The 26,352-nt window shown below is 55.4% G+C and overlaps 1 protein-coding gene across 4 annotated transcripts in view; it reads left to right on the forward strand.

Moving 5' to 3' along the window:
- The window catches only part of PTPRN2 (protein tyrosine phosphatase receptor type N2), a 384,695-nt gene that overhangs the window by 14,896 nt on the left and 343,447 nt on the right, over nt 1-26,352 (forward strand). For all 4 annotated transcript variants that reach the window (XM_072964044.1, XM_072964045.1, XM_072964046.1 and 1 more), the window contains exons 4-7: nt 4,368-4,728; nt 17,607-17,825; nt 19,088-19,128; nt 20,241-20,587. In XM_072964044.1, coding sequence (XP_072820145.1) covers nt 4,368-4,728; nt 17,607-17,825; nt 19,088-19,128; nt 20,241-20,587 — 968 coding nt within the window. The remainder of the gene's footprint in view (nt 1-4,367; nt 4,729-17,606; nt 17,826-19,087; nt 19,129-20,240; nt 20,588-26,352) is intronic.

Raw genomic sequence — 26,352 nt, forward strand, 5'->3', positions numbered from 1 at the left:
GACTGCAGGAGCGTCCTGTCCTGCGACAGTGCTGTCAGTAAGCATGACACCTCCAATCTCCTTCCCCTGCACGTGGTGGGCAGCTTAGAGCCTGAACACTGTTGAGCTCTGACAACTTTTCCACTGTGTTGGGAGAGACAGACAGACAGACAGACAGAGAACAACTGGCCAGGATCTCCCTCTGCAGCCGGAGCACAGAGAAGCAGAGCAAAGTAACACCCCCTTACATTAATGAGCTGGAGGTGGGGGTCCCTGAGGCCCCAGCCCCCAAGTCCGGCTGCGTCCGGTAGTGCCGCAGGGCCATCTCGTTAGGGAGCCTGTGGCAGCCCCACTGCTGTGGACTTTGTCACGCCAGCAGCAAGCGTGTCTTGATCAGTGTGCTTGTCAGCGCTGCCTTCGGGCTGTGAGACAAACTGGAGGAAATGTTTGTCATCTGGTCCACAGATGGCCCAATTTGGGTTTCCTAATTTGTTTTGGATCCTTGGCACCAGAGACTATCTGATGAGCATGAGTGACCAATGTGTGGACGTGGGTCTCATCCCCTCAGCGTTTGCTGGCATGTGGGACTCGGAGGGCCCGCAGGCCTTCCTGGCAGTCTGAATTCATAATTGTGCGATTTGGGACTTGGGCGGGTAGGTTTCCGTGAGAGGAAGGCACCGACCTGCAGCCCGAGGACCTAGGTGCTGGCGCAGCTGGGAGGTAAGGAAGGCACTTCCATGGCTGCCTCACTGATGGGCAGTCAGGTCTAGGAAGTGTGTCCGCTGGCTCCAGGAAGCTGCCCTGATTTCCCCAGCTGACTGTGGTCACTTCCTTCCAGACTCCATCAGCAAACCTCCTTAATACACTTTCAATTATAGTTACTGATGTCTGTGACTCAACTCCCACTTCAGTCTGCAAACTGTCTGAAGATAGGTCCGTGATTGAGATGTTCCTCCTCTACAGAATGTAGCCCAGAGCTCAGCACAGCAGTGGGTGTGATGGTGGTGGTGGTGGTGGTGGTGGCGGCGGTGGCGGTGATGGTGGTAATAAAGTTGGTGATGTTGATGGTGGTGACACTGGTGATGGTGGTGGTGATGGTGGTGGTGATGGTGGTGATGCTGCTTGAAGGCAGTGATGCTGATGCTGCCTGTGGTTTATCAGATGCCTCCTCGGAGCTGCGAGCTGAACTAGGCACGTTCCCCTATACTCTCCCTAATACTCACAAGTGCTTCAAGAAAAAAAGAACTTTTCCCCAGTTTTGCAGGTGGTAAAAGTGAAGTTCGAAGAGGTTGCAAAGTTACAAAGGCCCCACTGAGCTGTGCTGGCCAGACGGGGCCAGTCTCCTCCTGGGTCTGGTCAGCCAACGCCTGTGGGGTGTGTTGTGAGTGGGTTTCACCCCCTCTCCCGTGGGAGCACCATGAGTTAAGGGACGAGCCTAGATGGACGTCATTTCAGTGCAAAGGGCAGCGAGACTGGCAGCCGTTCTCCACCGCTCCACACACACAGGGGATCGCACTGCGGACACCCACACTCGGCGTCTCTGACACGCAGCGTGAAGCATGAATGTGCCTGGAGGAGCCAGACCATGTGCTGGAAATCAGCCAGTCCTTTTAGGTTGCAGATTTGGGCAACTGTACAGTCTCAATAATTATTCAGCATTATTGTAGGAAATTTGACTCATAGGTTTGTTCAATTGAGGCTTAAAACATCTTTAGAATAGGGGGTTTGAAAGTGAGCTGGAGCCTTTTAGACTCAGAGCTGACAGTGTGACAAGGGGTGCACTTGGATGGCCCCCGTCAGGGGCTGACCCTCGGGCTTCCTGTTGCTTCAAAGAAGGTACAGGTGTAAGAAGGCACCGCAGGGACAGCACCAGGAGCCACCGTGTTCTGGGTTCCGGGGCCATCTTCCCTACTTCACAGATGACTCAGAGGTTAACTGACTCGCCAAAGCGAAGGTCACTAGCCTTGTGAGCAGCGGAGGTGGAGTCAGACCCTGGCAGCCTGGCCCAGACCCCAGCTCCCTCCACGCACTCTCTCCTCCGGGATGTGAAGCGACCACGAGGTTGCCTTCCTCACTCACCTCCCCGGAGACCAGGGCGCCCTCACCGGGAGGACACTGCCGCGCCCACGTCGCTCTCAGAGGACCTGGTGTGACTGGTGGAAGCCCGTGCTTTCAATCTTTCCACAGCCTGCCTGCTGAAATGCTCCTTCTCCCTCTTCACCCTAATTTGGTTCAGAGCATGAAAGACCCATACAGCGTGTCTGTTGCTGTCCGCTACATGGATCGCGCCCTGCAGTACTCTGCCGCACCGTGCTCGGCCTGCTGGGTCCTGCAGCCGAGCTCCCACTCGACTGTCTTTCAAGGCCCTCGAGTGGGAGCTCTGGGTTCGGCGGCCTTCGCAGCGAGAGAGGAGCAGGGCTCGCGGCACAGCAGCGAGGCAGCCCTGGCCCCCAGCGCTGCGGCCTGACCGGCTGTGCAGAGACAGCCCTCTGAATAGAGTTCAGGCTGGACTTCAGACCGACACTCCCTCCCCGTTTGTGCGGGGGGCTGGCGGGCTGTTTGTTGTGGAGCGTGTCCCCCTCTCTCTCTTTCTCTCTCCCTCTCTCTCTCGTGAGGCTTGTTTTTTCTCTTCTAAAGGAAAAGCAGTTGATTTCAGCCAGTACTTGGACAAAATTCAGCAATTCAGATGACAACTAGAATCACATCATTTTAGAAATAACCACCTTAGGGATCATGTCCAATCTCCTTCTTTGACAGAAGAAAAGTGAGTCTCAAGAGGTCGAGTGATTTGCCCGAGTTCATGTGTGAGAGGGAAACTGGAACCCAGTCACCCCACTTTCCGGCTCTCGCTCGCTCCACCGGGATGCGTCCTGGGAAGCTGAGGCCAAGCAGTTTAAAAACGAGGCAGACTTGGGAGCCTGAACCACCATCTTGAATTCAGTGATGGCCACACATCTTAACCCAAGTGTGTAGCCAGTGACTTGGCGTTCATCGTGGCCCTGTGGGAGGTGCGTGGAGAGAGTGTGAACTGGCAAGACCTTTAAAGATTCATGGCCCGCAGACCCTGTGGGCCCAGCGCACTACGAAGGGGCTCTGAGTCAGGTCCAAGGGGGACATCACTGTGTCTGTCGGTGAAGTTTTGACGGTGCTGCGGTCAGAGGGAGGACACAGACTGCTCACGTCTTCACGGCTGTCCCGGGCTGGGGAGCTGGGCCTTGTTTGGGGTAGTGGACAGAACAAAGTGTGACGGGGATGCGTCCTCCTGGGACTGTGTACTAAGTGGGTGTGGAGGGAAAGTATGTGGGGCTCAGAGGCCTGGGGTCCACATCAGGTGTCAAACCAGAGATGCTGGCAGCATCACCAGCTGGAACATCGCTGTAAAAGGAGTAGGTTATAAAGGAATTTAAATGACCAGCAAAGGATGGAGCTAGGATGAGCAGCTGGAGCTCCTGCTGAAGGAGCCGCTCAGCCAGAGGCGCTGCTCTATGTGACCACAGCGTGCTGCAGGCGGGGCTGGGGGACACACGAAGGGTGAGTGCTCCACCTCCTTTGCCATCGGGGAAGTGCAAACCGAACCTCAGAGATACTGCCCAGCCATGGGACAGCTGTGTAAGGAAGACGCCCGCACCGAGTGTGGGCGAGGACACCCAGGACCCAGAGCCTCACACGCTGCCCCTGCAGCTGTAAGGGGGGTACGTGGTGCAGCCCTGCAGGGACACAGTGGGCAGTCCTGGGCCAGTTATGAGTCCACACTCTCGAGCCGATGCCCAGGGAAGCAGACACAACACGCAGAACCTTGGACACAAATGTACATAGCAGCATCGCTCACAGTGGCCCCAAAGTGGAAACAACCCAGTGGATGAAAAAGGAAACAAAATGTGCTGTGTCCTCAAAACAGAATATTCTTCAGTCATTAAAGGGATGTGGCACCAACACGCTGCAGCCATGGAAACATTGCATCCTATGAAGGAAGCCAGGCACAAAGGGCCACGTGTTGCGCTTCCATCTAATGAGATGTCCAAGGGGGCAAAGTTGTGGAAGTGGGCAGTGGACTAGCCTGGCCTGGGGGAGGGGAAGCGCACACGGTTTCTCTTGGGGAGAGGATGTCTTCTGGTATCTGACTGTGGTGACGCTTGCACGACTGTGTGGATATACTGAAAATTAATTCTGAACTGAGTGAGTTCGTGGCCGGTGGACTGTATTCAGTGAAGCTGTTAGAAAGCAGCGCGGCAGGGAAGTGGACTGGGAACTGGGCCAGTCAGGGCCTGGAAAGGGCTGTGCCTGCTTGGGTATGGGTTTCAGGTGCCTGCGCTGTTGGGTGACCAAGGCTGCCTGGACACGTGGCTGGTGATGCACGCTCACCTGCTGTCCGTCTCCCGACCCTGCAGGGCGAGGACCCCCTTGCCGAGAGCACGCTGACCTTCATGGCACAGACGTCCGCCCTGACCTATGCTCCTGAGCCCCGGGCGGATTTCCCCGGGGGGCGCCCGCTGCCCACGCTCCACCGGCTCCAGCCCGACGAGCTCACCCCCAAGTCAGCGGACGGTGTGGACCGGCAGAATCTGGTCGCCGCGCTGAGCGCCTACGCTGCTCGGAAGTCCCCTTTGCCCCCCCGGCAGGGCGACCCCGCGCCGCGCAACCTCCTGAGCGCAGCGTGGAGAGAGCCCAGGGTCCTTTCGGCACCGGCTGCCCCCCAGAGATGGCCTTCGCCTGCAGGAGACCCCAGGAATGCCCCGGGCTTGGACGATGGTAAGTCACGCTCTTTGGTGATTTTATTGCCAGCGGGGTTCTGTTTCTCCCGCACCCACCCAGGCCTGCCCTTCTCGGGTCTTCTCACGCAGTCCTGCCCCCTCGGGGGCCTGCGGAGGGGCACGTGGATGGGGAGGGAGCCCGCCACGGGTCCTGCTCCCCCGCGGGGAGGGTTCAGGCGGTGGACTGGGGGGTCGGGTCTCCTGGGGCGGGCCCTCGGTGTTCAGTCCTCGCCTCCTTCAAGCTCTTCCCTACAGTTTCGCTGTTTCATGACTTTATTGATGAAGACGAAGGGGTGCGACTTCCGGCCACACCGCCCCCACCACACCCCCCCATAGCGGTTAGTCCGAAGTGCCCGCGTCCTGTCTCCCCCTCCCCTGCTCGTGGTCAGGCTGCCCAGCTCAGTGCTTGGTGGTCATTTGTGGTGACCCCACAGGAACCCCCCTTGCAGCGACGCGGCTCCCAGGGCAGGCTGTGCTCGGCCCCTGAGCCAAGGGGCTGTCCTTCCACGTGAGTCCGCCCCGCCTCGGTCCTCCCACTGAGGGGCGCTTGCCGCTCCCACTCCTCCAAAAGACTCGGCAGCTCCCTCCTAACTGAGACCACGACATGGAAAGTGAGATTCTGTTAAAATGTGCCTTCTTCGAAGATATGCAAATAATGTCAAACAGAGGACAGATGAAAAAAAACGGAGACTGACGTTGCGTCAGCCCTGTGAGCGAAGGCCTCGTGGCAGCGGCTCTGTGCCTCTCTCCCAGGCTGGGTGGCTCTCTGGTCTCCCTCTCTCTTTGTCCAAATGGCCGTCATGGTGGGTTTTAAGCGGAAGGGGTGCAGAGTCATCATGGAGGGAGGGAGGGGTGGGTGGGCACTGGTGATGCCTTCCTCTGGTTCCTGTCCTGAGAAGCAGACTGTGCACGGACGAAGCGCGGTTTGCCCACGAGCGTAGCCTGGCCAGGCTGGAGTCGCTGCCTGGAGTCGCCCCTTCCCCTCCCTCTGGGGCTGCTTCTGCTTTCTGCTTCTGCTCAGAGAGAGTCCTCTGGCTGGCCCCGCTGCCTCCTGCGCTCCCCTGGGCACTGACCTCTGTTGGTAGTGGGCACCTCGCCCAGCCCAGCACCAGCTCACAGCTCTGCCGCGGGTGCACTGTTGAAGGTTGCCCGTCTGAGTGGCCTTGCTGGGATGCCAGCCCTCTCCATGGTGCTGACGCCACTTCCGTCTTCTGTGTTTGTGCTCCATACCCCCAATGTTGCGCAATGTCTGTTCTGCCTGAACACCCCTTCTCTATCTTCTTCCCCATCCCCCACAACTTAAAAAAGCCCATCCGCGCTAGTTACGGGAAATAGGAAGAGAGAAATACCCCTGCCCCACCGCAGGCTGAAACCCGCCAGAGCCGGCGTCCTCAGACGGACCGAGGCGAGCCCCCGAGTCTGCTCCCGCTGCTTCTCCCGCTCAAAAGGCGCTTCCTTCCTCCCTTTCCGGGTTCCTCCTCAGCCTCCTTCATGGTCGCTGAGCTGCGCGTCTTCGTGAACGTCCTCTGAACGCGCCTTCTGCACTCTCTGGGGGTTCTTCTCAGTGGCTGGTTTGGTTGGTGTTTTCCTGTGCTGAGTCGCGGTGCTGGTCATCTTTCTAGTACGTTGTCTTTCCAGCTGTGCTGAGTGCTTTAAAGAGTTGTGCAGAATTTCGGTCGCAAAACAAGGGGAGAGACTTGCAGGATGAACGGCCACAAGGCATCGCTGGGCCTCAGCAGCAGCAGCTCCCGGCGTCTCTTGCCACTTGTGCACCCACCACCTCCCCACACTCCCTGTTGGAGTCCATCTGTCCATATTTCAGGGCTGTGTTGCCAAAAGACAAACCCAACCACAACCGCTTTGTCCCATAATAAAACTAGTAGTGATGTCTTAATATCGTTGAATATCTAGTAAGTGTTCAAACTTCTCAGATGCTGTGCATTCCCCTATAGTCGGTTCTGTGGCGGCGGGATCCAAAGAAAGGCCAGTGAGTCGGGGAATGTACCTGTTAAGCCGCTTTTAAAATACAGAAGTTTTCTCCTCCCTCTTTTTTCTTTCCTTGCAACATTTAAACAATTATATAAGTTTCAGAATCTGACATCTGTGTACGCTGGAGTGACCACCCCCGGGCTCCCTGCTGCCCATACTGTGCTCTTGACCCCTCCACCCGTTTTGCCCCCAGCCCCAGCCCCTCTGGTAATCACCAGTCTGTTCTCTGTATCTGAGTTTTTGTTTCATTTTGTTTATCTGATGTTAGAGTCCATGTCTGAGTGAAATCACACGGTGTCTGTCTTTCTCTGACTTACGTCACTAGCGTTATACCCTCTGGGTGCATCTGTGTTGCAGCAAATGGCAGACTTTCATTCTTTCCATGGCTGAGTAACAGTCCGTTGTATGTAAATATACATACCCCACAGCTTTTTTTATCCCTTCAGCTGTTGATGGGCACTTGGGTTACTTCCATTTATTGGCTGCTGTAAATAATGCTTCAGTGAACATTGGGGTATGTGTGTCTTCTTGTATTAATGTTTTTGGTTTCTTTGGATAAACACCGAGGAGTGGAATTGCTGGACCACACGGTGTTTATATTCTTAACTTTTTTAGGAATCTCTATCCTGTTTTCCATGGTGGCTGCACCGACTTACAAGGGTTCCCTTTTCTCCACATCCTCACCAACATGTGTTATTTCTTGTCTTTTCTGTAACAGCTGTTATAACAGGAGTGCAGTGATGTCTCACTGTGGTTTTGATCTGCGTTTGTCTGATGGTTGATGATGCTGAGTATCTTTCCATGTGCCTGCTGGCCAGCTGTAGCATCTTGGAAAAATATCTGTTCATATCCTCTGCCCATTTTCAATCGTGTTTGGTTTTTCGCTAGTGAGTCATACGAGTTCTCTTTAATATTTTGGATATTAACCCCTCGTTGTTATGTGATTTGCAGGTGTCTTCTCCCACTCAGAAGGCTGCCTTTTTGCTTTGATGATGGAGCTTTTTAGTTTGATGTTGTCCCACTTGTTTGTTTTCGCTTTTGTTTCCCTTGCCTTTGGCGTCGGATCCAGAAAACCATCACTGAGGTTCATGTCAATGAAGTTACTGCCTGTTTTCTTCTAGGAATTTCATGGTTTCAGATCTTACACTCCAGTCTTTAATCCGTTCTAAGTTACTTTTCGTGTATTGTGTAAGGTTGTAGTCTAGTTTCTTTTATGTGTAAATGTCCAGTTTTCCCAACACCGTTTATTGAAGAACCTGTCTTTTCTCCATTGTATTGTCTTCCCTCCTTTGTCGTAGATTAATTGACCATCAGTGTGGGTTTATTTCTGGGCTGTCTATCCTGTTCCATTAATCTATGTGTCTGTGTATCTGTGTCTGTGTGCGCGCGCACGTGCACGCATGTGCACCAGTACCACACTGTTTGGATCGCTGCAACTTTGCAGTATAACCTGAAGTCAGGGAGTGTGGTGCCTCCAGTGTTTTCTTCCTCAAGCTTGGTTTGGCTGTTTGGGTCTTTTGTGATTCTATACACATTCTAGAAGTATCTGTTCTAGTTCTGTGAAATTCGCCATGGGAATTTTGTGAGGGACTGCACTGAATCTGTGAATTGCCTTGGGTAGTAGGGTCGTTCTGACAATACTGAGTCTTGAAACCCACGGGCAAGGAATGATCACCTTGCTGGTCGAGAATTCTTCATCAGAGGTCTCCTCTCAGCACTTTGCTCTCCCTTCTGGCTGCAACATTTTCTGCTGAAAAATCTGCTGGCGGTCTTATGGGGGCTCCCTTACATGTCATACGTTGTTTTTCTCTTGCTGCTTTTAAGATCCTCTCTGTATCCTTAACTTGCTTCTCATGATGTGTCTTGGTGTGCTTCTCTTTGGGTTCATCCTACTTGAAATTCTCTGGGCTTCCTGGACCTGGATGTCTGTTTCCGCCCCCAGATTAGGGAAGTTTTCAGCCACTATTTCTTCAAGTAATTTTTCTGGCCCTTTCTCTCTCTTTCCTCCTCCTGGGACCCCCGTAATGCGAATGTTATAACGTGTGATGTTGTTTGAAGGGTCTTTTAAGGTGTCTTCACTTTTTAATGTTCTTTTTATTCATTTTGCTGCTCTACTGGGTGAGTTCCCTGGCTTTGTTTTCGAGCTCACTGATGCATTCTTCCTCCTCATCCAGTCGACTACTGAACCCCTCTACAGTATTTTTCTGTTCAGCTATAACTTCTTTTTGGTACTTTCTTATAATTTCTGTCTCTTTTTTGAAGTTTTCACTGTATTCATACATCTTTCTCCCAAGTTCAGTGAGCATCTTCTCAAACATTATTTCAAACTCTCTGTCAGGTGGGTTGCTTATTTCTGTATCATTTTAGTTCTTTTTTCTGAGGTTTTTATCTTGTTCTTTGGTTGGAATGTATTCCTTTATCCCCTCCCTTTGCCTGATTCTCTGTGTCTGTTCCTATGTTAGGTGTATCAGCTGCCTCTCCTGGTCTTGAGGGAGATGTCCTGTGGGGCTCAGAGGCGCAGTCCCACCTGGGCACCAGGCGCTCCAGGTGTCCCTGTGTGGGCTGCATGCTTCCTCCTGTTGTGAGCCTCTGTTGCCACAGGGCCATGGTTGTGGGGCAGCCAGGACTGCAGTGGGGTGGTGGTGGGCGGGGTTGTCCCTGGTGGGCTGTGAATGGACTGAGGTGTAGGTGGCGGGCTCTCGGGGGACCATGCCCTCCTGTGTTCCCTGGTTAGGTGACGATTCCCACAATGGTGCCCTCCAGTGTCTCTGTCCCTGGGGAGTTCCAAGTGGCTCCTGTTTCTTCTGCAGGCACCTGAGGATTTGTGAGTGGGTCCCCTTCATCTGTGGTCCAGGAACCTTTCAGTCTGATGTTTTGTGTTGGTCTTGGGGCGAGTCTGTAAGTGGGCTGTGTAAGGGCGCGTTTCCCATTCTCTGTGATTCTGTGATTTTCCCGGACAGATTTCCTGTTGGTTTACAGAGCCGGGTGTTTTGGGTGCTCATCTCTCCTGAGCAGGATCTAGGGATTGGGATGTCCACATGGAGCTTGAGTCCCTCACTCCTCATGGAAAGGGTTCATCCCTTTTGGCTCCTTCCCAGTTTGTGAGTCGCCAAGGCTGGGGTGTGGGCTCCCGGCGAGACGGTTCCCGCACCCCCTGCTGGTCCTGCTGCTGTCTTTCCACTCGTGGTGGAGGCTGTGTTCCCCGGGGTCCAGGTCCCTTCCTGAAGGGGCCATTGCACGTGCAGTTGTGCCTCTGTTCTGTCCGTGGGAGGAAAAGAGTTCAGAATCTTTCTAGGCTGCCATCTTGAACTTTTTAAAACATTTGTCTCATAGAGTTTGTCATGCTCTGTGTTTTTCTGATTGCAACCCAGAGAGAGCGCGTACCTCGTTCCTCTGTTTGTGCTCCCTGCGAGGGAGGAGCTCAGAGACTGGACCACTGTGTTCAGCGTTTGTCAAGATGGCTTCAGAGGTGGCATTGTGCCCTTCTGTGAGGGGGGCACTGCCTATGGTTTCCTTTGGTGTCCAGCAGCCACGGGCCATGCAGCCTCTCTGGCAGATTTCAGCTTGAAAAGTGCACAATCCCAACAAGACACGCCCCCCCCCACCCCGGGCCGGTGCTTTCCTGGAACATGCGTCTTGCCGTCTGAGTTATGCGTGCGTGTGTACTTGGTAAATGTTTATCTTCCTTTTAGGCTGTGAGCTGAAGGGAGGTAGCAAGCCGTGCCTCTTTCTTCGTGTTAGCACCCAGGGCTCAGCAGGTGCCTGGCCAGGAACTGCTGAGTGAATTAAAGTGTCATTTGCTCTTCACGTCAACCATAAAAGATGGTGTTATCGCCAGCCTCCTTTTCCTTATGAGGAAGCTGCGCCCTGAGATGGGAAATGATGATACCTACGCCAAAGTCAGATCGCTTAAGACAAAGCTGGTTAGAGCTCTTGAGGACCAAGTGTCTAATGCAGATTTAACAGTTTGCTTTGTTTCTCAGGTAATTGGTCCTAGATGCTGACCTGTTAAATGACAATTTGTAAAGGATTATTTGTTGTTCTTTTTACCAATTGTAAAAGTGATAAATCCAAAACCGAAACAGTAGGTGTGGAGAAAGAAGAAAGCAAGTCACCTCTGATCTCATCACCACCGGGCCAGTCCTGGCAGCATCCGGGTGCCCTTGGTGCTCTGTGTGCGACCGTGAGGGATCACACTGAGCAGACCCTCGGGGGCGGCCATATGCAGCTGTTCCCCATCCCCCCATCCCCTGAGTGGATTCCCCAGGGCTGGTGCCACCTCTGATGCTGGATTAAAATTCAGGCAGATCCTATGAACTCTGGTCACTCTTTGGTAATAAAAGGTGCCACGTCCACTCTTTATATTTAAATTTTTAAAAGTGGTGGTAAAATCCACGTTGGTTTGGATCTGGTCCTAAATTGAGTTCCTAGCTGCAGAACTGTGGTGTTGACCAGCACACCAGGTGTCTGCCAGCTGACCGTTGCTCCTTAGAGGGACTTTGACAGCTCTCACCCTTCAGGGCATGTTTCTTGAACGGGGTCCAAATACTTGGCTGGTTCAGTCCATTTGGTTAGTGTAGATGGCTTTCGGGTACTGCCCGGGCGGCCGCTCTGGGGAAGTTTTCTATCTGAGCCTGGCATTTGCTGCCCAGCGTGTATCTAGGTTGCTTCCCTTGTCAGAAGTCAGCTCACATCCTGAGTGTGGCCTCATGTTACTGTGAATCTAAATGAAACTTCCTTCAGAAAGCAGTTCGACTGCCAGCCACACCACCAACTGAATCTTGGGATTAATGCCAAAGCTGGTTTGATCTTTGCTCTTTGACTCACTGTTGCATGTAATAGAGAGTTAGACTGGGTGTGCGCAGAGTTCTGCGTATAAACAGCATGGCCTGTGTGGGTGACGAGCCCTTCATCCCAGGTGCAGGTTGGGGCTTTTCATTCAGCCTGTGAGTGATACATGCCACTTGGCTGTGATACTGTTGGCCCCGAGGTTGGAAAGAGAACAGTTTACTTTGCTTATGTTGTTTTCAGTGAAAATAGACAGGAAGCTGGTGTATCATTGATTTTTCCCATAACTTTTGGGTGGAGGCACAGATGAGGTCAGAATCAAATAATAACCTCCCACCAAATTCATCTGAATCCTTTGCAAATACAAGACAACTGGATTCCAGCAATTAAATGGACTGCATACTCTCTGAACAAAAGGGATCAAGTAGATTCCTCATGGTGATGGTGGTGACAGTGGTGATGGTGGTGATGATGATTGTGGGGATGATGGTGATGATGGTGGTGATGGTGGTGGTGAGAGTGATGTGATGGTGATGGCCTGGTCTTGGCGGTAATGGTGATTGTGGTGATACTGATGAGGGTGGTGATGATGTGTTTGGATGTGGCTAAACCATACTCTCATGCATACATGGTGTAAATAAAAGCACTTAGGAGCAAAAGCCCTAGTGCGTGAGGCATGTCCTCTTTGTCAAAGGAGTTCTGCAGGGAGGTTAACTGCACACCTCTGAAGCTGATAGCATTTGTCTAGGGACCCTATTAGGACATATAATTTCCATAGGGCAGGCCGGCAGCAGTTGTGCATGGGAGCTGATTGCCTACTCCAGGCCCTGCGTGTTTGATGTCCTGACATTTCGTGTAATTGCGCTGCTAGAGCCCACTTGGCACATTGAAAGCTACTTAAAATGTCATTATAAGCGGGCCAGATCTCAGAATTACACGGTGCAGTTGATGGAACAAAAGAACGTTCCACTTTGATGCGTGTGGTACTTGATTGTGCTCTGTGCCACGGTCCCTCTCCAATCCTCTGGGGCTGGCTGAACTCTGAAAAGGATTTCCTCATCTGTTCATCTGCAGATGACTGACAGTGAGAGCCTCTGAGATAATGCAGCATGGCTGATGTGGTTACGCGGGGCCTGGCTTCTAACACACGCTACTTGTTCTCACTCGCTGGCCAGCCACTTACAGTCTGCCATTGTGTACCTGAGAACGTTTTTTGAAGTTATTTTCGCTAATGGGAATCTGAAAAGATTCTTTTTTGGATGAGAGGAGGCAATTTTAGGGCTTATATTTTGTTAGTCCATTTTGAAGGTGGGTGTTTCTTACTACAGTCAAAGAGGCCCACAGAGAGTCTCCCCAGTTCTCTGGTCTTTATCTTAAAGAACATGATTCTCTCATGCTGTAGTCTGCTTCTGCGCTTCCCTCCACATAAGGAGACTGGAGCTAAGGGAAGCTGAAGGGAAAGAGATGTGTAGTGACCTCCGGGAGACCCTCTACACTGTGAAATGCCAGGACAGAGTATCGCAAGAGGGGCACAGCTTCTCCTTAGTGACACTGCCTGTTAGTGTGGCGGACAGTCTACACATTTGACTTCATTTTCTCAATAACCCTCTCAAAGTGGGAATTGACTCCATCTGAACAGACAGAACCTGAGGCTGCAGGGCTGGAGAGGCACCTGAAACCACGCTCGCAGTGAGCCTGGGTCGGGCTGGTTCCAGAACACACCTCCGGGGACGTGGTTACCTTGCCTTGTGCGGAGGGTCATGCCTCTCTGTGGTTGTGGGTCTGACATGCCCTGACCTGACCAGCATCCTTCCTGTCCTTGATCGCAAGACAGAACAGCACCTGGGGGATGCTTCGAAGGGCTGCCGAGAGCTCCCACTCCAGTCCCCGGCTCTGCTGACGTCAGGGACTCACACTCGCACGCTTCCTGCAGCTTGGCTTCCGGTCATCCCCCACCTAGCTCCTTTCTCTCTCCTGCTCCTCACACCGGGCCCATCAGCAGGTCCCAGCGCACTCCCGCCAGTGCAGCTCTGCCGGCTCACACACTGTCACCTCTCCCTGGGTCATTGCTTGACCCTCCTTGGCCTCCCTGCTGGGACCTTGTCTCAAGCCTGCAGTCCTTTTAAACTTGTAAATCTCGCTGCTCAAAACCCAGTGAGGGCTTCTCATCCCACTGAGTTAAAACCCAGGTCCTTTTCATGGTCTGAGACCGTGTTACACGACCCCTCCCTGGGCCGCCTTCCTGTCCTCTCTGTCCCCCTGCACCAGGGCCTTTGTGCTTGCTGTTTCCTGCAGCAGTTCACTGGGCTTGGGACTCGCCTCCTTCGGGTCTCTGGTGAAACCTCCCTTCTCTGTGCGCTTTTCTCCAGCAAGCCTGTGTCACGCACCCTCCTCCCTCCCATCCCCCCACCCGATGTTCTGTGTACTTGTGTTGAATTGTTTACTTTTTGTCTCTTCTACTAATGAGTGTCCCGTGAAACATGGCTTTGTTAACTGCATCATTCCTGCACTTTGACAGGTGGCTGTGCGTAGAAGACGTGCAGTAAACGCTTGTGGAAGGAGGGGAGGACGGGGGGAGGGGCAGTGGCTCAGACCTGGGCGAGTCACTTGACCACAGGGAGTGGGCACAGGGGACAGTGATGCAGGCTGGCCACCTACATGGGTGCCAAATGAGGGAGCCCCAGGTGCTGCCCTTGCTGCCCCAGATGCTCAGCCTAGCTCATTCTGGCTGCAGCCCAGGGCCCGAACAGTCACCCAATGGGTCGGGTTCTCCCGTGCACACCTCCTTGGTCTGAAATCGGAGGGAGGCTGCAGACAAAGTTGAGATCTTAGGAGGAAAGGTTCTGCCACAAGTCCCTCCCAGAGACAGTGGGGCTGGGCGCCGCATGTGGACCTCCTTGAGGGTGGCCGCCGCTCCGCGCTGTGACGCAGCTCCGATCAGGACTGTGTTCGGGCTGCTGGGAGGGAGGGAGGCTCACGGTGCTTGCGGGTTTCTGGGTGGGCAGCGACACATGGTCACCGGGGACGTTCCTTTTCCCGGAGATACTGTTTCAGACCAGAGCTCAGCTCTGTTGATTTGTGAGAGAGTGAGCACCATGTCGTGCAGTGGCCTCCGCCTGCCTGTCTCCCTGTGCCTGACGTGACTGTAGACAGTGGTGACAGCACCACCGTGGGAAACACGGGCTCCACATGAGAAGTAGCACAGGAAACTGTGGCAGACGCTCAGAACCCGTCCTCCGAGGGAGGGGGCCGAGCTGCGTTTGGGACGTGAGGTGAGGTGCTCACGGGTGTTTCCCGTGCCTTCCCTTCTTTCCTGCTCACCTTTCTTCCTGGCAAAGTGGTCGCTGCTCCGAAGCAGATACCTGCAACCCACATGCACACACACACTCACACTTACACATGCAAACACGCGCACTCCCACTCACAATTTTTCATAAACCTGCGAGGCTGAGAAAACCCCATTTCTAGAAGTGCACGTTGATCAGCTCGAGGACGGGATTCATTTCACGGCAAATGCTGACGACTAGGGACCCTGACCCTCTCTTTTTTGAGGCCACCGATTTTTCCTCCCTCACCATCCCTCGCAGTGTCACGACCACTTTTCAGGCCAGAGATGCGGGCGGCAGAGGATCACTGAACAAACACGCCCTCCAGACTCCAGACATGACACTAACTCCCGGGAGCCGCGGTGGTCTTGCCGTGTGGCCGGCGGGCTTTGTGTCCACGGGAGGGTGGCTGGTGAGGTGGCTGGTGGGGTGGATAGTGAGCCGCGCCGCCTGGGGGCTCGGCGGCAGGCCCCTCTGCCCCGCCACCCCCAGGCTGGGTGTGGGGATCCCTTTACCTCTGGAGCTGATTGCCGGCGACCCTGCACGCCGGGGGCAGGTCCGTGGTGCAGACGTGATTGTGAGGACACGGGGACCTGCCCCAGAGGCGGCCCCTGCCTGGGCCCTGGGAGGAGGAGCTGCTGAGGCTGCTGTCAGCTGGTCGTGTTCCATGGAGAACACTTCCTCCTCTGCGAGTTGTCATTTTGATCCACCCCTCGGGTGTATCCACACACAGGGCCCTGGCACCCATGGCGGGGTCCCACGGGGTCTGCTGGGCGTCCAGGGCGCGGCCTCGCCTTCGCACCCAGAGGACACAGGACCGCACTGTCCGACGTGCAGCTGTTGTCTGATCCAGGTGTCACTCCGCCGCCCCGCCGGCCCTCCCGCAAGACCGCACGTTGGGTCCGTGGGCTCAGCTGGAGGCGCTCGAGAGAGGTGGATGGGTGCTGCAGGGCTGCCCTGTGGGGCAGGGCTTCCCCGTGGAGCAGGAGCCTGCAGGACTTGGCGCCCTGCTGGCCACCTGTCCTGATGCCCGCACCCCCAGCCCCTGGAGGCGAGGGGTCCTCCGTGGTGGGAGGCGGCCCACGGGGTGGAGGAGCGGATACCGCAGCCAGGCGGCTGTCTGGGGGCGGCAGCTGTTCAGGGGGAAGGGAAGTGCCCTGGGCGGCCGTGTGGACGTGGGACGGGCTCTGAGGGCGACAAGGGCAGTGCTGTCAGAACAGCGGTGACGGGGGCTGTGCACCTTCCACTCAGAGTGCATCTTCTGTCTGCCCTCCCAGACCACGCGCCTTTTGTTGGCCCAGGAAGAGCAGAGACCCCCGCACGTCTGTGGGCCAGGGGGTCTGGGTCAGGCGTGCTTTTCTGCATTTTTACGGTGTTTCTGTCTATGAGGAGGTGAGAAGCGTTTTTCCAGGCTCACTGCTGAAAGGTATTTTTAAGGCAGACGTTTGGTCCCTGAACATTGAGGAGGGCGTCTGTGTGGGACCGTGTGATTCTGGGGATGCAGGGGGCAGTGCCCTCCCGGGGACCAGGTCAGGGTGAGGACCCCGGGGGAGCAGCCTCGGGAAGGCATCGGTCTAAACTTCCTTCCACTGGAAGCTGCTCCGAGGGGCAGGTTCTGTTACTGTTCAGTGTGGCAGGTCCCCAGGCTGGTGGCGGGGAGGGGCGCCCTGGGCAGGGGCCCTCTGTGCTGCTGCAGGAAGGAGCGGGGGGGCAGGGGGGGCAGGCTCAGGGCTGGCCAGTGTGAATATGGCCAGCGCCGGGGGCGGGGGGGCCAGCCCTGTGGTGGGGACCTGGCCCCGGGGTGACCGGGGCAGGGGCCAGTGGCCGGAGGAGGGTGGGGCTGTGGGTGGGTTGGCGTTTGGAAGCAGTGTTTCTGTTTGTACACGTGGGCCGCCCGGGGAGGGTCAGTCTCTCCAGGATCTGCGAGGACCAGAGGTCAGGGCGTCCGTGGTGAATACGGAGCCAAGGCCGGTGGGTGTGACCACCCTGCGGCCAACCCCACTTCTCCCCAGCCCATGGGGCTTCCCATAGCATTTCCTGCAGTGCACCCACTGCTGAGGGACGATCTTTACTCTTTAAAACAACATGAAGAACATTCCTTCCGCTCTCGTGCTTGACGAGCGTTTCCAGCAGGTTGGCTGGACTCCAGATTCAGCACCTCCCCTGCTAGCACCTCCGGGCTCCTTCGCGCGTCCATCGTCAAACGTGCAGTTGCATTCCGTGTCCCCATGTCATCCTTCAGGATGCACGGTGTGTCCCGGGGCCACCACCTGAACCGTCTGACCTTCTCTACCGGGGGTTTTCTGGGAGCTCGACCGTGAGAGGTGGTGGTGGGTCTTTGTTTAGTTCTTCTCGGGGTTTACCGTCCGCCTTGACTCTCCGAGCTAGTGCTCTTCCCCGATTTGGGGAGATTTGTGGAGGTTTCCTCCTCCTTTGTGCCTTGGCCTCCCGGACCCGAGTGCTCCTGCGCCACCTGTGTCGTCCGCAGGCGACCAAGGCCTGTGCAGCCCTTCACCCTGTTCTGCAGACCACGCCTGCTTCTTTCATCTGCCTGCAGATTCCCCCCTTGTTCCATCATCCCGTCTGTGCCCACGTCCACCCAACGACTTTACGCTCCTCTGCCTGCTCCTTTAGGGCTCCCACGCGGCTCGGCCCGACCCCACCCCCGCTGCGGGGCCGTGTCCGCCCGCCGGCTCCTCGCGTCCCCATCCCCTTGTTCTGATGCCGCTGCTTTTCTCTCACTTTGCTCGTGCTGTTTTGCATGATCTTCCAGAAGCCCGTGTGCAGACGCTCCTGCGGGGCCTGCCGCAGCGCCTGGGCGGCGTGGAGGGTCTGGGCCCCCTGGACATGGACGCAATGGCCCGTGCCATCGCCAGTGCGCTGCCAAGTGGGGGCGCAGACGGGGAGCAGGGAGGCGCCCGGCCAGGAGACGGAGGACCCAGGGGGCAGGCGGACCGCTCGGAGGTGGCGCCCCACGGCGGGGACCAGGCAGGTGAGCGCCAGCCCTGCCACCGGCACACATGTGGACGAGGGGTGTGCGAGGCCGTGGCTCACCCAGCGGTGATGCGCTTTCTGCTGGGGAGGTGGGGTTTGTGGTAATGATTTTTATTTGTCTGAACTCCTCCTCTGAAAGCTTCCCTAACAGGCTGAGCCTTCCAGAGCAAATATGTTGAAAGGTAAGTTGCTCTCTAGCAGGCATGTGGTTCCTCCATGCTGAGGTTTGGGTTAGAAGACACAGGAGTGTTGGAAAGGGTTTCTGTTTGGCTAGTGTGAGTGGAGACTGGGAGTCAGATGTTGGAGTAATAAAGTGAAACGGGTTCATTCAGACGCCTGCTTGAGGCCCACATCCACTCGGGCTGCTCTGGGGAGAGTAGAGGCCCTCACCCCCAACACGCATGTGCACACATGCACACACATGTGCGTAACACACTCGTATGCATGCACACACAGATAGTCATACAACACGTGCACACACACACACACACACACATGCACATGCACAGCAGCAGGGGCCCTGGGTGGCGCAGGCTCTGTCTTCCCTGCCCGACGGCTTCTCAGAGTCGCTGGAGCTACGTCAGAGCATCTCACGGTGCGCCTTGCACACAGCAGGTGCACAGACAGGTGTGCTGCAGCCCAGGGGAAGGGTGCACGTCTCTCCTCTGAGGGCTGGGACAGGGCTTGCTGGCAAGCTGAGTGCATGGCTGAACTGATACAGGAAAAGACCCTGGGACGCCACCCAGATGACGTTCCGAGGGGCAGCAATGGGCAGAAGATGAGGCCTGGACGGAGGCTGCGAGGGCCTGGAGGTGCTGGTGTCCCTGCTGCCCAGCACAGGGACTCAGCGAGTCCCACTCCAACTCCCGCACATGTCTTTAGAGAAGCGAGCACCCCAGAGAAATGGTGACTCCAAAGACACCTGGCCAGGAAGCTTGGCTCAGACGCCTCGCCGCTGCTCCTGGCTGCTCGCCGACCCCGGCCGGGGCTCCTTCCTGCTGGGAGCCCACGTGAAGGGCAGCTCGCCCGTCCCTGGGGCCGGTCCCGTGACTGACGGCCGGCTCACGTCTGGCCCAGCGGCGACCTGCGTCTCTCACGGCTCGGCGGGGTGCGGAGGAGGTGGGGGTGGTGGAAGGAATTATGCCAGCAGCTTTGGGCTTGACCGCCGTAAAGAGGGGCTCTCGTGGGGGCCCCTTGATGGCTGGGGCCCCGGGGCCGAGGTTCCTGATGTGAATTCTGATGAGCACGTGTCCCCCACAGGTGACGGGGAGTCCGAGGACAGTGGCAGCGTGCACAAGGAGGTGAGATGGGCGTCTGCGCCTTCGTTCGGGTCACGTGGAGCCGGGACCAGTGGACATCTTCTCGTTCGTGGTTTGGGAACATACAGGAAATAGACAGTTCTTCTAGACAAATAAGGAAAATCCCAAAATTGAGAAAAAATACAGACTACACGTAGAATCGTGTTCCTTTAGATACACACTAAGGGTTTTCCGATTACATACTAATACTTACCCATTGTTGGAATACGAACCACACGGTTAACACAACAAACTCGGTGTTCCTCCGAGTTCCCCACCTGGGGACGTGAAGTGACATCGCACGATGGCGCCACGCCCACGCTGTGAGGTCGAGGTCTCCCCGTGGGTGCTGGTCTCCAGGGTTCACTTACAGACCTTCTCAGGCTGCAGGTCATTTGACCTGCACTGTCCACGGTGGTGGCCACCAGCCACATGTGTCTGTAGAGCTTAAATTCATTAAATTAGGTAAATGAGAGTTCAGAGTCTCCGCGGCGCAGCCACACATCCCACGTTCCTTAGTGCTGTGGTCTGGATGGGCGGACGCAGAGCCTCCCGGTCGCTGCCCGAGGCTCTCTGGGTGGCGCTGGCCGGGGAGGCGGGGGTCCGGGAGAAGCTCGGGCACGCCCCCCCCACCACGGAGCCAGTCGTTGGCGTCTCCTGCGTGAGGACCTTTGCTTGTTAGTACGAGTCTTAAGGCTGCAGCGGGTCAGCTCACAAACGAGACAGCGGTGTGCTTCTGGGAACCTGGTTTGTGGGGAGGAAGGATCTGGCTAGCACGCCTCCTGTCACATCGTGTCAGTGGCTTCTGGTTTGTTGCCTGTCAGCGAGCAGTGAAGGAAGCACCAACAGTTCTCCCAACCGTCCATCAGAGAGAATGGGCTCTTCCCGCTGAGCTGCGGAGGGAGACGTGGGTCTGGGGACACGTTCCTGATTTAGGATGTGGGGGAGGAGGCCCACAGAGCTGCAGGGTCCCCAGACGGCGCACATTCAGACAGGGCCCGAGCTGCCCTGCGTGGCCTGGCTCACGTGTGTGGCGTCCCACTTTCTGTGGGCCGAGCGCGGGTCACTTCTCTGTTACTTGGGCTTCATCCTCAAGCTGATTTTCTTTCTGCCAGGTCAGCCGTTCGGGTGTCAGATTCGGGGACCCCCTTCAAGGTCCTGGGTCCCCACTCTTGCCTGGAGCCCCTCGACTTGCAGAGCCCTTCAAAACAGAGATCAAGAAATCAGAGGCCCCCGCGGCGCCCCTGTCCTCTGAGGAGGAGCGCGCCGGGGTGGAGAGCGTGAGGAGCCGGACCTACACCAAGGAGCTGGCGGAGGGGCCGCTGAAGCCGGGGCCGGGGCTGGGGCCGGGCGCACCAGGGGGGCTGCAGCGCTGGGCTCTGGGGGGGCCCCCCAGCCAAGGCCTGCGGCTGGAAGCCAAGTCCTCTGGGGAGCAGCACGGCTACATCGTGACGCAGCACGAGTGAGTGGGGCTCAGGGCTCGTTGCTCGGGGGTGGGTCCTGGCCTCAGTTTCACCTCTCCCTTTGTCACCTGGAGACCGGGTAGGGGGCATCCCGGGAGTGGGAGTGCACCAGGGGCCGGCCCACCCCTCTCACCCAGTGTCCCCAGCTGGGAACCGAGTTCCAGGGCAATTCTCCACAGACAAACCCAAAACAAAGCCCTTCCGGGTCTTCGGTCCTGGCCCCCAGCCGGTCACCCTGCAGCCTAGACACGGGGTCTCGGCGGGCGGGAGGGCAGGCGGGCATGGCTGGGGTGGCGGGTGGGACCGGGCTCTGTGCTGAGTGCAGGCTCCACTCCGGTGACAAGTCCAAAAGCTCTCAGTTGCCCACATACCAGGACTCGAGTCATCCTTCAGAGGGGGCCCGTGCCTCGCATCACCGTGTGCTCTGTCCTTGCTCTCATTCTGTCCTGAGGGAAGGAGGCACAGAAGTCATATGTCCTTTTCTTCTGGTCTCCTCGCTAGTGAATCTGACATTGACCCTGGGCTTTGTAACAGTGCTGTGTTTTCTTCAGGGAATGGAAGTGGTGTTGCCAAGGCAAAACATGTCTGTCTGGCGGCATGCACACATGTGTGTGCAGGTGTGTGTGCACAGGTGTGTGGGTGCAGGTGCATGTTGTGCAGGGGTGTGTGTAGGTGCAGGTGTGTGTGGGTATGTACTTTTGCTTTGGTATCATGTGCACGTGGCCAGGAGTCTCTGCGTCATGCTGCCCCTTTACCTCCTCCTCCTGATACTGGCTCAGATGCCACCTCTTCGAGGCAGCCTTCCAGATTCTCCAGCCTCAGTCGGAATCCCTCAGCCAGTGCAGCCCCACCCTTCCCCTCAGAACCTTACCTGGGTGTGAAATGGAGTCAGGGGTGAGCCCATTTTTGCTCAGTGGTGTCCTGACTCCTCCGAAGGCACTTGGTGGTTTGTGGATCAGATTATTACAGAAACCCAAAGTCACAGAGTTGATTCTTTAAGAGCACCTGTGACAAGCTGCTTGCCTCTAAATAGAGGTTCTACTTAGAAACTCCTCCAGGGTGTAGTTCAAAGACCCCACCCTGTGGCCTCGGCGCTGCCCTGAGGGAGGAGGTAGTGTCTGGGAACACCCCCTGATGGCCATGTCCAGGTGCCAGGCGGGGTCCCTGTGGCCTCAGGTCGAGTGCCGGTGTCCCTGCTGATGAGATGCAGCCACAGGCCCCCAGTCCACAGGCCTCCAGTCCACAGTGGTCAGTGTCATGCTTTTCTTGGGGCAACAGACTTGTTTTTGCTCTTTCTTAACACAGAATTTTGAACATACACCAAAGCAAGATAATGACCCAGGCCCAGTGACCCAGACACTCACGCCCACCTCTCCTCCTTTGTAACAAACCCCACTTGTGCTGTCTTAGAAACGTTTCATGAAGCATCTCAGGACCGAAGGATTCTTCCTTTCTGACATCCCGTGATGCCACGTGGCACCTAAAAGTAGCAAAAGTGCCTTAATACACCAGCTCTGTAGTCTGTGTTCATGAGGGCAGCCGTCCCACCTGTGTCAGGGCTGCACTTGGTTTACTCGCTATTTGACTCGGGATCCGTGCAGGCCACCCCTGCAGGTGGCCGTTGGGTCTCAGGGACCTGTAGGCTCCTTTCATCTCGTGGAGGGAGCGGGGGTTGCAGAGCTGGGCTGGGAGTCCATGTCTTTTGGTGGCTGAAATTCCAGATGGGACCACGTTGTAGACTTGTCTGCCCTCTGACTAGTGGCAGTGGCGGTGCAAACGTGGTGGATGTTAAAACAGCGTCTGCGCCTCTTTGCCTGGTGGTTTCCAAGTCTGCTCGGCCATGTCCAGCCCCCAGAAGATGCCAGAAATGATGGTGTGTGGGGGCCTTTGTGGTCTCTGACTGTGAGCCTCCTTCCCACCTGCCATCTTTCTGCTGCGCGAAGGGCAAGCTCCGTTGTCGGTGGGTGGGGGCAGGGAGGGGAGGAAGGATCCAGACGGCCCAGCCCTCTCTGACCAGCCTGGAGCGAGTTCTGCAGCTCAGCTGGGGTCCATGAGATGTAGGAGGGTCTCAGAAGGCCCTGGTGACGTCAGGACCCCCTTCTCTTTTAGCCGTGTTGACATCATGGCAGTGAGAGATCACCATAAGTTCCCATCTCTGTATCTACGTCTCCACCTGCAGGTGCACCGACACCTGCACCCACATCTTATCTGCACCCGCACCTGCATGGCACCTGCGTTTCTGTGTCTGCGTCTCTCTGCATCCACATCCGCACATCTGTCCGTCTCTCCACCTGCAGGTGCACGGACACCTGCACCCACGTTTACTCATCTGTATTCACATCTATATCATCTATGCCTACGTCTGTCTCTGTGTCTGCACAGGCCACAGCCGGACTTGGTGTTGGATTTCCATAGTCATTGGGAAGCTTAGCGCTCCCTCTTCAGCAATGCCCTAAAATTCCACAGCAGTCCCCAGGGGCCTTCATGTCCTAACACCTGCAATTGATTTTTTGCAGAGTGTCATCTGCATTATAAATTGGCCTAGACTTAAATCTTTCAAGGGCGAGCAGTTTAAATTTGACTCCTGCATATGGAAGAATAGGAAGGAGGGAGAAAAATATGAAAAGATAAGATTTGTTCTGCTGTCAAAATAGTAGTAAGTCTGCAAATGAATAGGGAAGCCAGAGGGAAAAGACGAAATGGAAAAAAATAGTGTCCTGAGGTAGCTCGCTTGTGGAATCTTGGCTTACTTGGAAAAATGACTTTTTTTAAGGAATTAAAATGCTTTTTTTTTTTTGGAATGATGACTTTTTAAAAAGCATGTTTTTCTGGAGGAGCTGCTGTGGGTGCTCAGTGAGAAGGAGTCGGTTTTAGGCAGAACTTTGAGGGCCCCTGCTCTGATCTCCAAGGGCTGGTGGGCGGGGGCAGCACCTGCAAAGGTCCCCCTGCGTCAGGGGGGTGAGGATTTGAAGAGCTGAAACGAGGCTGGGGCAAGGGGCCGAGAGTGGTGAGGGACAGGCTGCGAGGCCGCGGGCGCCACCAGGATTTGGGTTTTTCCCACAGACTTGGGGCCCCTGCAGGCGCGAGGCAGGTGGGTGGTGAGGTCAGGGTGCGCTCTCCTGTGTCCTCCGCTGCCGAGGGGAGAAGAGGGAACAGGGGACCGGCCCACCAGCTCTGTGACCCCACCTTGCTCCCTTTGCGCTGCGGGGCAGACCTGCGAGGCGGCGTCCTTGCATGCTGTGAACTGGGCTGGACTTAAATCTGAGACAGCTTCCCATGACTCCAGCCTCCTAGGGGCCAGGGGGGAGAGGGGACAGCAGAGCGCCCACCCACTGCTTCTCACTGGGGCTGTACTGGCGGAGGCCTTGCATCCGGAGTGGGTTTGGCGGAAAGCCCATCTGACACGGGTGCTGCTGGGGGAGGCTGAGACCACGCAGGCGGGCGTGGGAGGGGAGTCAGGAGAGAAAGGCTTCCCTCCCCTCCTCCCGCACCCTGATCGCGCGGCCGTCTGGGAGCCTGTGTTTGCACTGCGTTCAGCGTCCAGGAAGAGGTGAGAGTGGCGGGAACCACAGTGGCTCCCCTGTGGACGTCGCCTCTGAGGGCAGATGTGGTTGTGGCTCATCGTGCAGGATGTGGTGCCGACAGGCTCTCCCAGCCACCCTGTGGCACCTCCTGGTGGTCCCTGCGCTCCTTCCCGGCTCCTCTCCGCTGCAGCCGACTACGAGGCGCTCAGGCCTGGCACCTGCCTTTGCAGGGCCTCTTCCAGCCCTGCTGGTGATTGTTCTTAGTGAGTCCAGGGGTCGGGGGCCACTCTGCCCGTGGGCACCTCGGGCCTCCACCCGGTTTAGACGTCTGGCCCTTCAGCTGCCCCAGTGACTTTCTCCGCGGCCCCAAACCGGGGTGGAGGAACGTGCCTGGGAGGCATTTGCACTGAGCTGTGTCTCCTTGGGATCACGCGACACAGGCCAGAAGCGGCATGAAGGGGCCGCCCCGAGGGCTGGAGACAGCATGACACAAAGCGGAGGCCGTGGACGCAGAGGCGGTGCCAGTGAAGCAGCCGCTCGGCAAAGGCCTTGTTCACGCAGGGGCTTCAGCTCCTAGGCTGGAGCTTTTCTCTTGGTGTTTTATTCTCTTTGCAATTATAAACGGAATCGTCGTCTTAATTTCTTTTCCTGATGGTGTATTGTTGGTGTATAGAAACGACTGATTTTTGTGTATTGATTTTGTGTCTTGTAACTTTACTGAATTTATTTATTCTAACAGGTTTTTGGTAGTGTAGTTGGCATTTTCTGTGTACAGTGTCATGTCAGTTGCATACAGGGACAATTTTACTTCTTTCTTTCTGACTTGAATGCTCTTTCTTTCACCTGACCAGTTGCTGTGGCCAGGACTTCCAAAACGGCCAGATGAAAGTGGCCAGGGTGGGCGTCCTTGTCTTGTTCCCGATCTTAGGTAAAGAGCTTTCAGCTTTTCACCGCTGAGTGTGGTGTTAGCGGCGGGCTTGCTGTACGTGCCTTCATTGTGCTGAGGCACACTCCCTCTGTGCCCACTTTGTGAGAGTTTTTGTCATGACTCGTTGGATTTTTTCAGGTGCTTTTTCTTACTTGTTGAGATGACCATGGTGTTCGCTCCTCATTCTGTTGCTGTGGGGCGTCACACTGGGTGCTTTGTGGATGTTGAACCATCCTTGCATCCCTGGGGTAGGTCCCACCTGACGCCGTGTGGTCCTTCTCCTGTGCTGTTGAACTTGATTTGTTAATGTTTGTTGAGGATTTTTGCCTCTGTGCTCCTCAGAGGCTTTTTTCTCGTGGGGTCCTTGTCTCGCATGTCATCTGGGAAATGCTGGCTTTGGAAAATGGGTTTGGAAGTGGTCCCTCCTCTTCTGTTTTTTTGGAAGAGCGAGGAGGACTGACATTCATTCTTCTTTAACGTTTGGCAGGATTCACCAGTGAAGCCATCTGGTCCTGGACGTTTCTTTGCTGGGAAGTTTTGTTTATTGATCCAATCTCCTTACATGTTCTTGGCCCGTTAGGACTTTAACAATTTTCCTTCCTGATTTAATCTTAGTAGGTTATGTGTTTCTAGGAGTTTATCTGTTTCCTCTACGTTGTCCGGCTTGTTGGTGTGTAATTGTTCATGGCGGTGTTTTATGGTGCTTTGGGTTTCTGTGGTATTATTTGTAGTAGCTTCTCTTCTGTTTCCAATTTTGTTTATTTGAGTCCTCCTTTGGGGGGGGGTCTTAACTAAAAGTTTGTCAGTTTTGTTTATTTTTTTAAAAAAACAGCTCTTAGTTTCGTTGCTCTTTTCTACGGTCTTTTTAGTCTGTTTTTCATTTATTTCCACTTTAATCTTTGTTGTTTCCTCCCTCCTGCTACCTTTGGCTTAGCTCTTGGAGGTGTAAACTTAGGTTATTTGAGATCCTTCTGTTTTCTTAATGTAGATGCTTTTCACTATAAACTTCTGTCTTAGTGCTGCTCGTGCCGCCTCCCCTATGTTTTGGTAAGTTGAGTTTCCAGATTCATTTTTTGATTTCTCCATTGACCCACTGGCTGTTCAGGACCATGTTGAATGGATGGATGATTATCCACTGTTGGAAGCAGCTTATGGAAGTCCCTTGCTATTGTTATATTAGTGTCTGTTTCCTCCTTTGGATCTGATAATATTGGTATATTTAGGTGCTCCTCTGTGGGGCACACATATAGTTACAAACATTATATCTTAATTTATTGACTCTTTTGACACGATATAATGAGCTTCTTTTCTT

Source organism: Vicugna pacos, chromosome 7 (genome assembly GCF_048564905.1).
Source record: "Vicugna pacos chromosome 7, VicPac4, whole genome shotgun sequence".
Classification (NCBI taxonomy): domain Eukaryota; kingdom Metazoa; phylum Chordata; class Mammalia; order Artiodactyla; family Camelidae; genus Vicugna; species Vicugna pacos.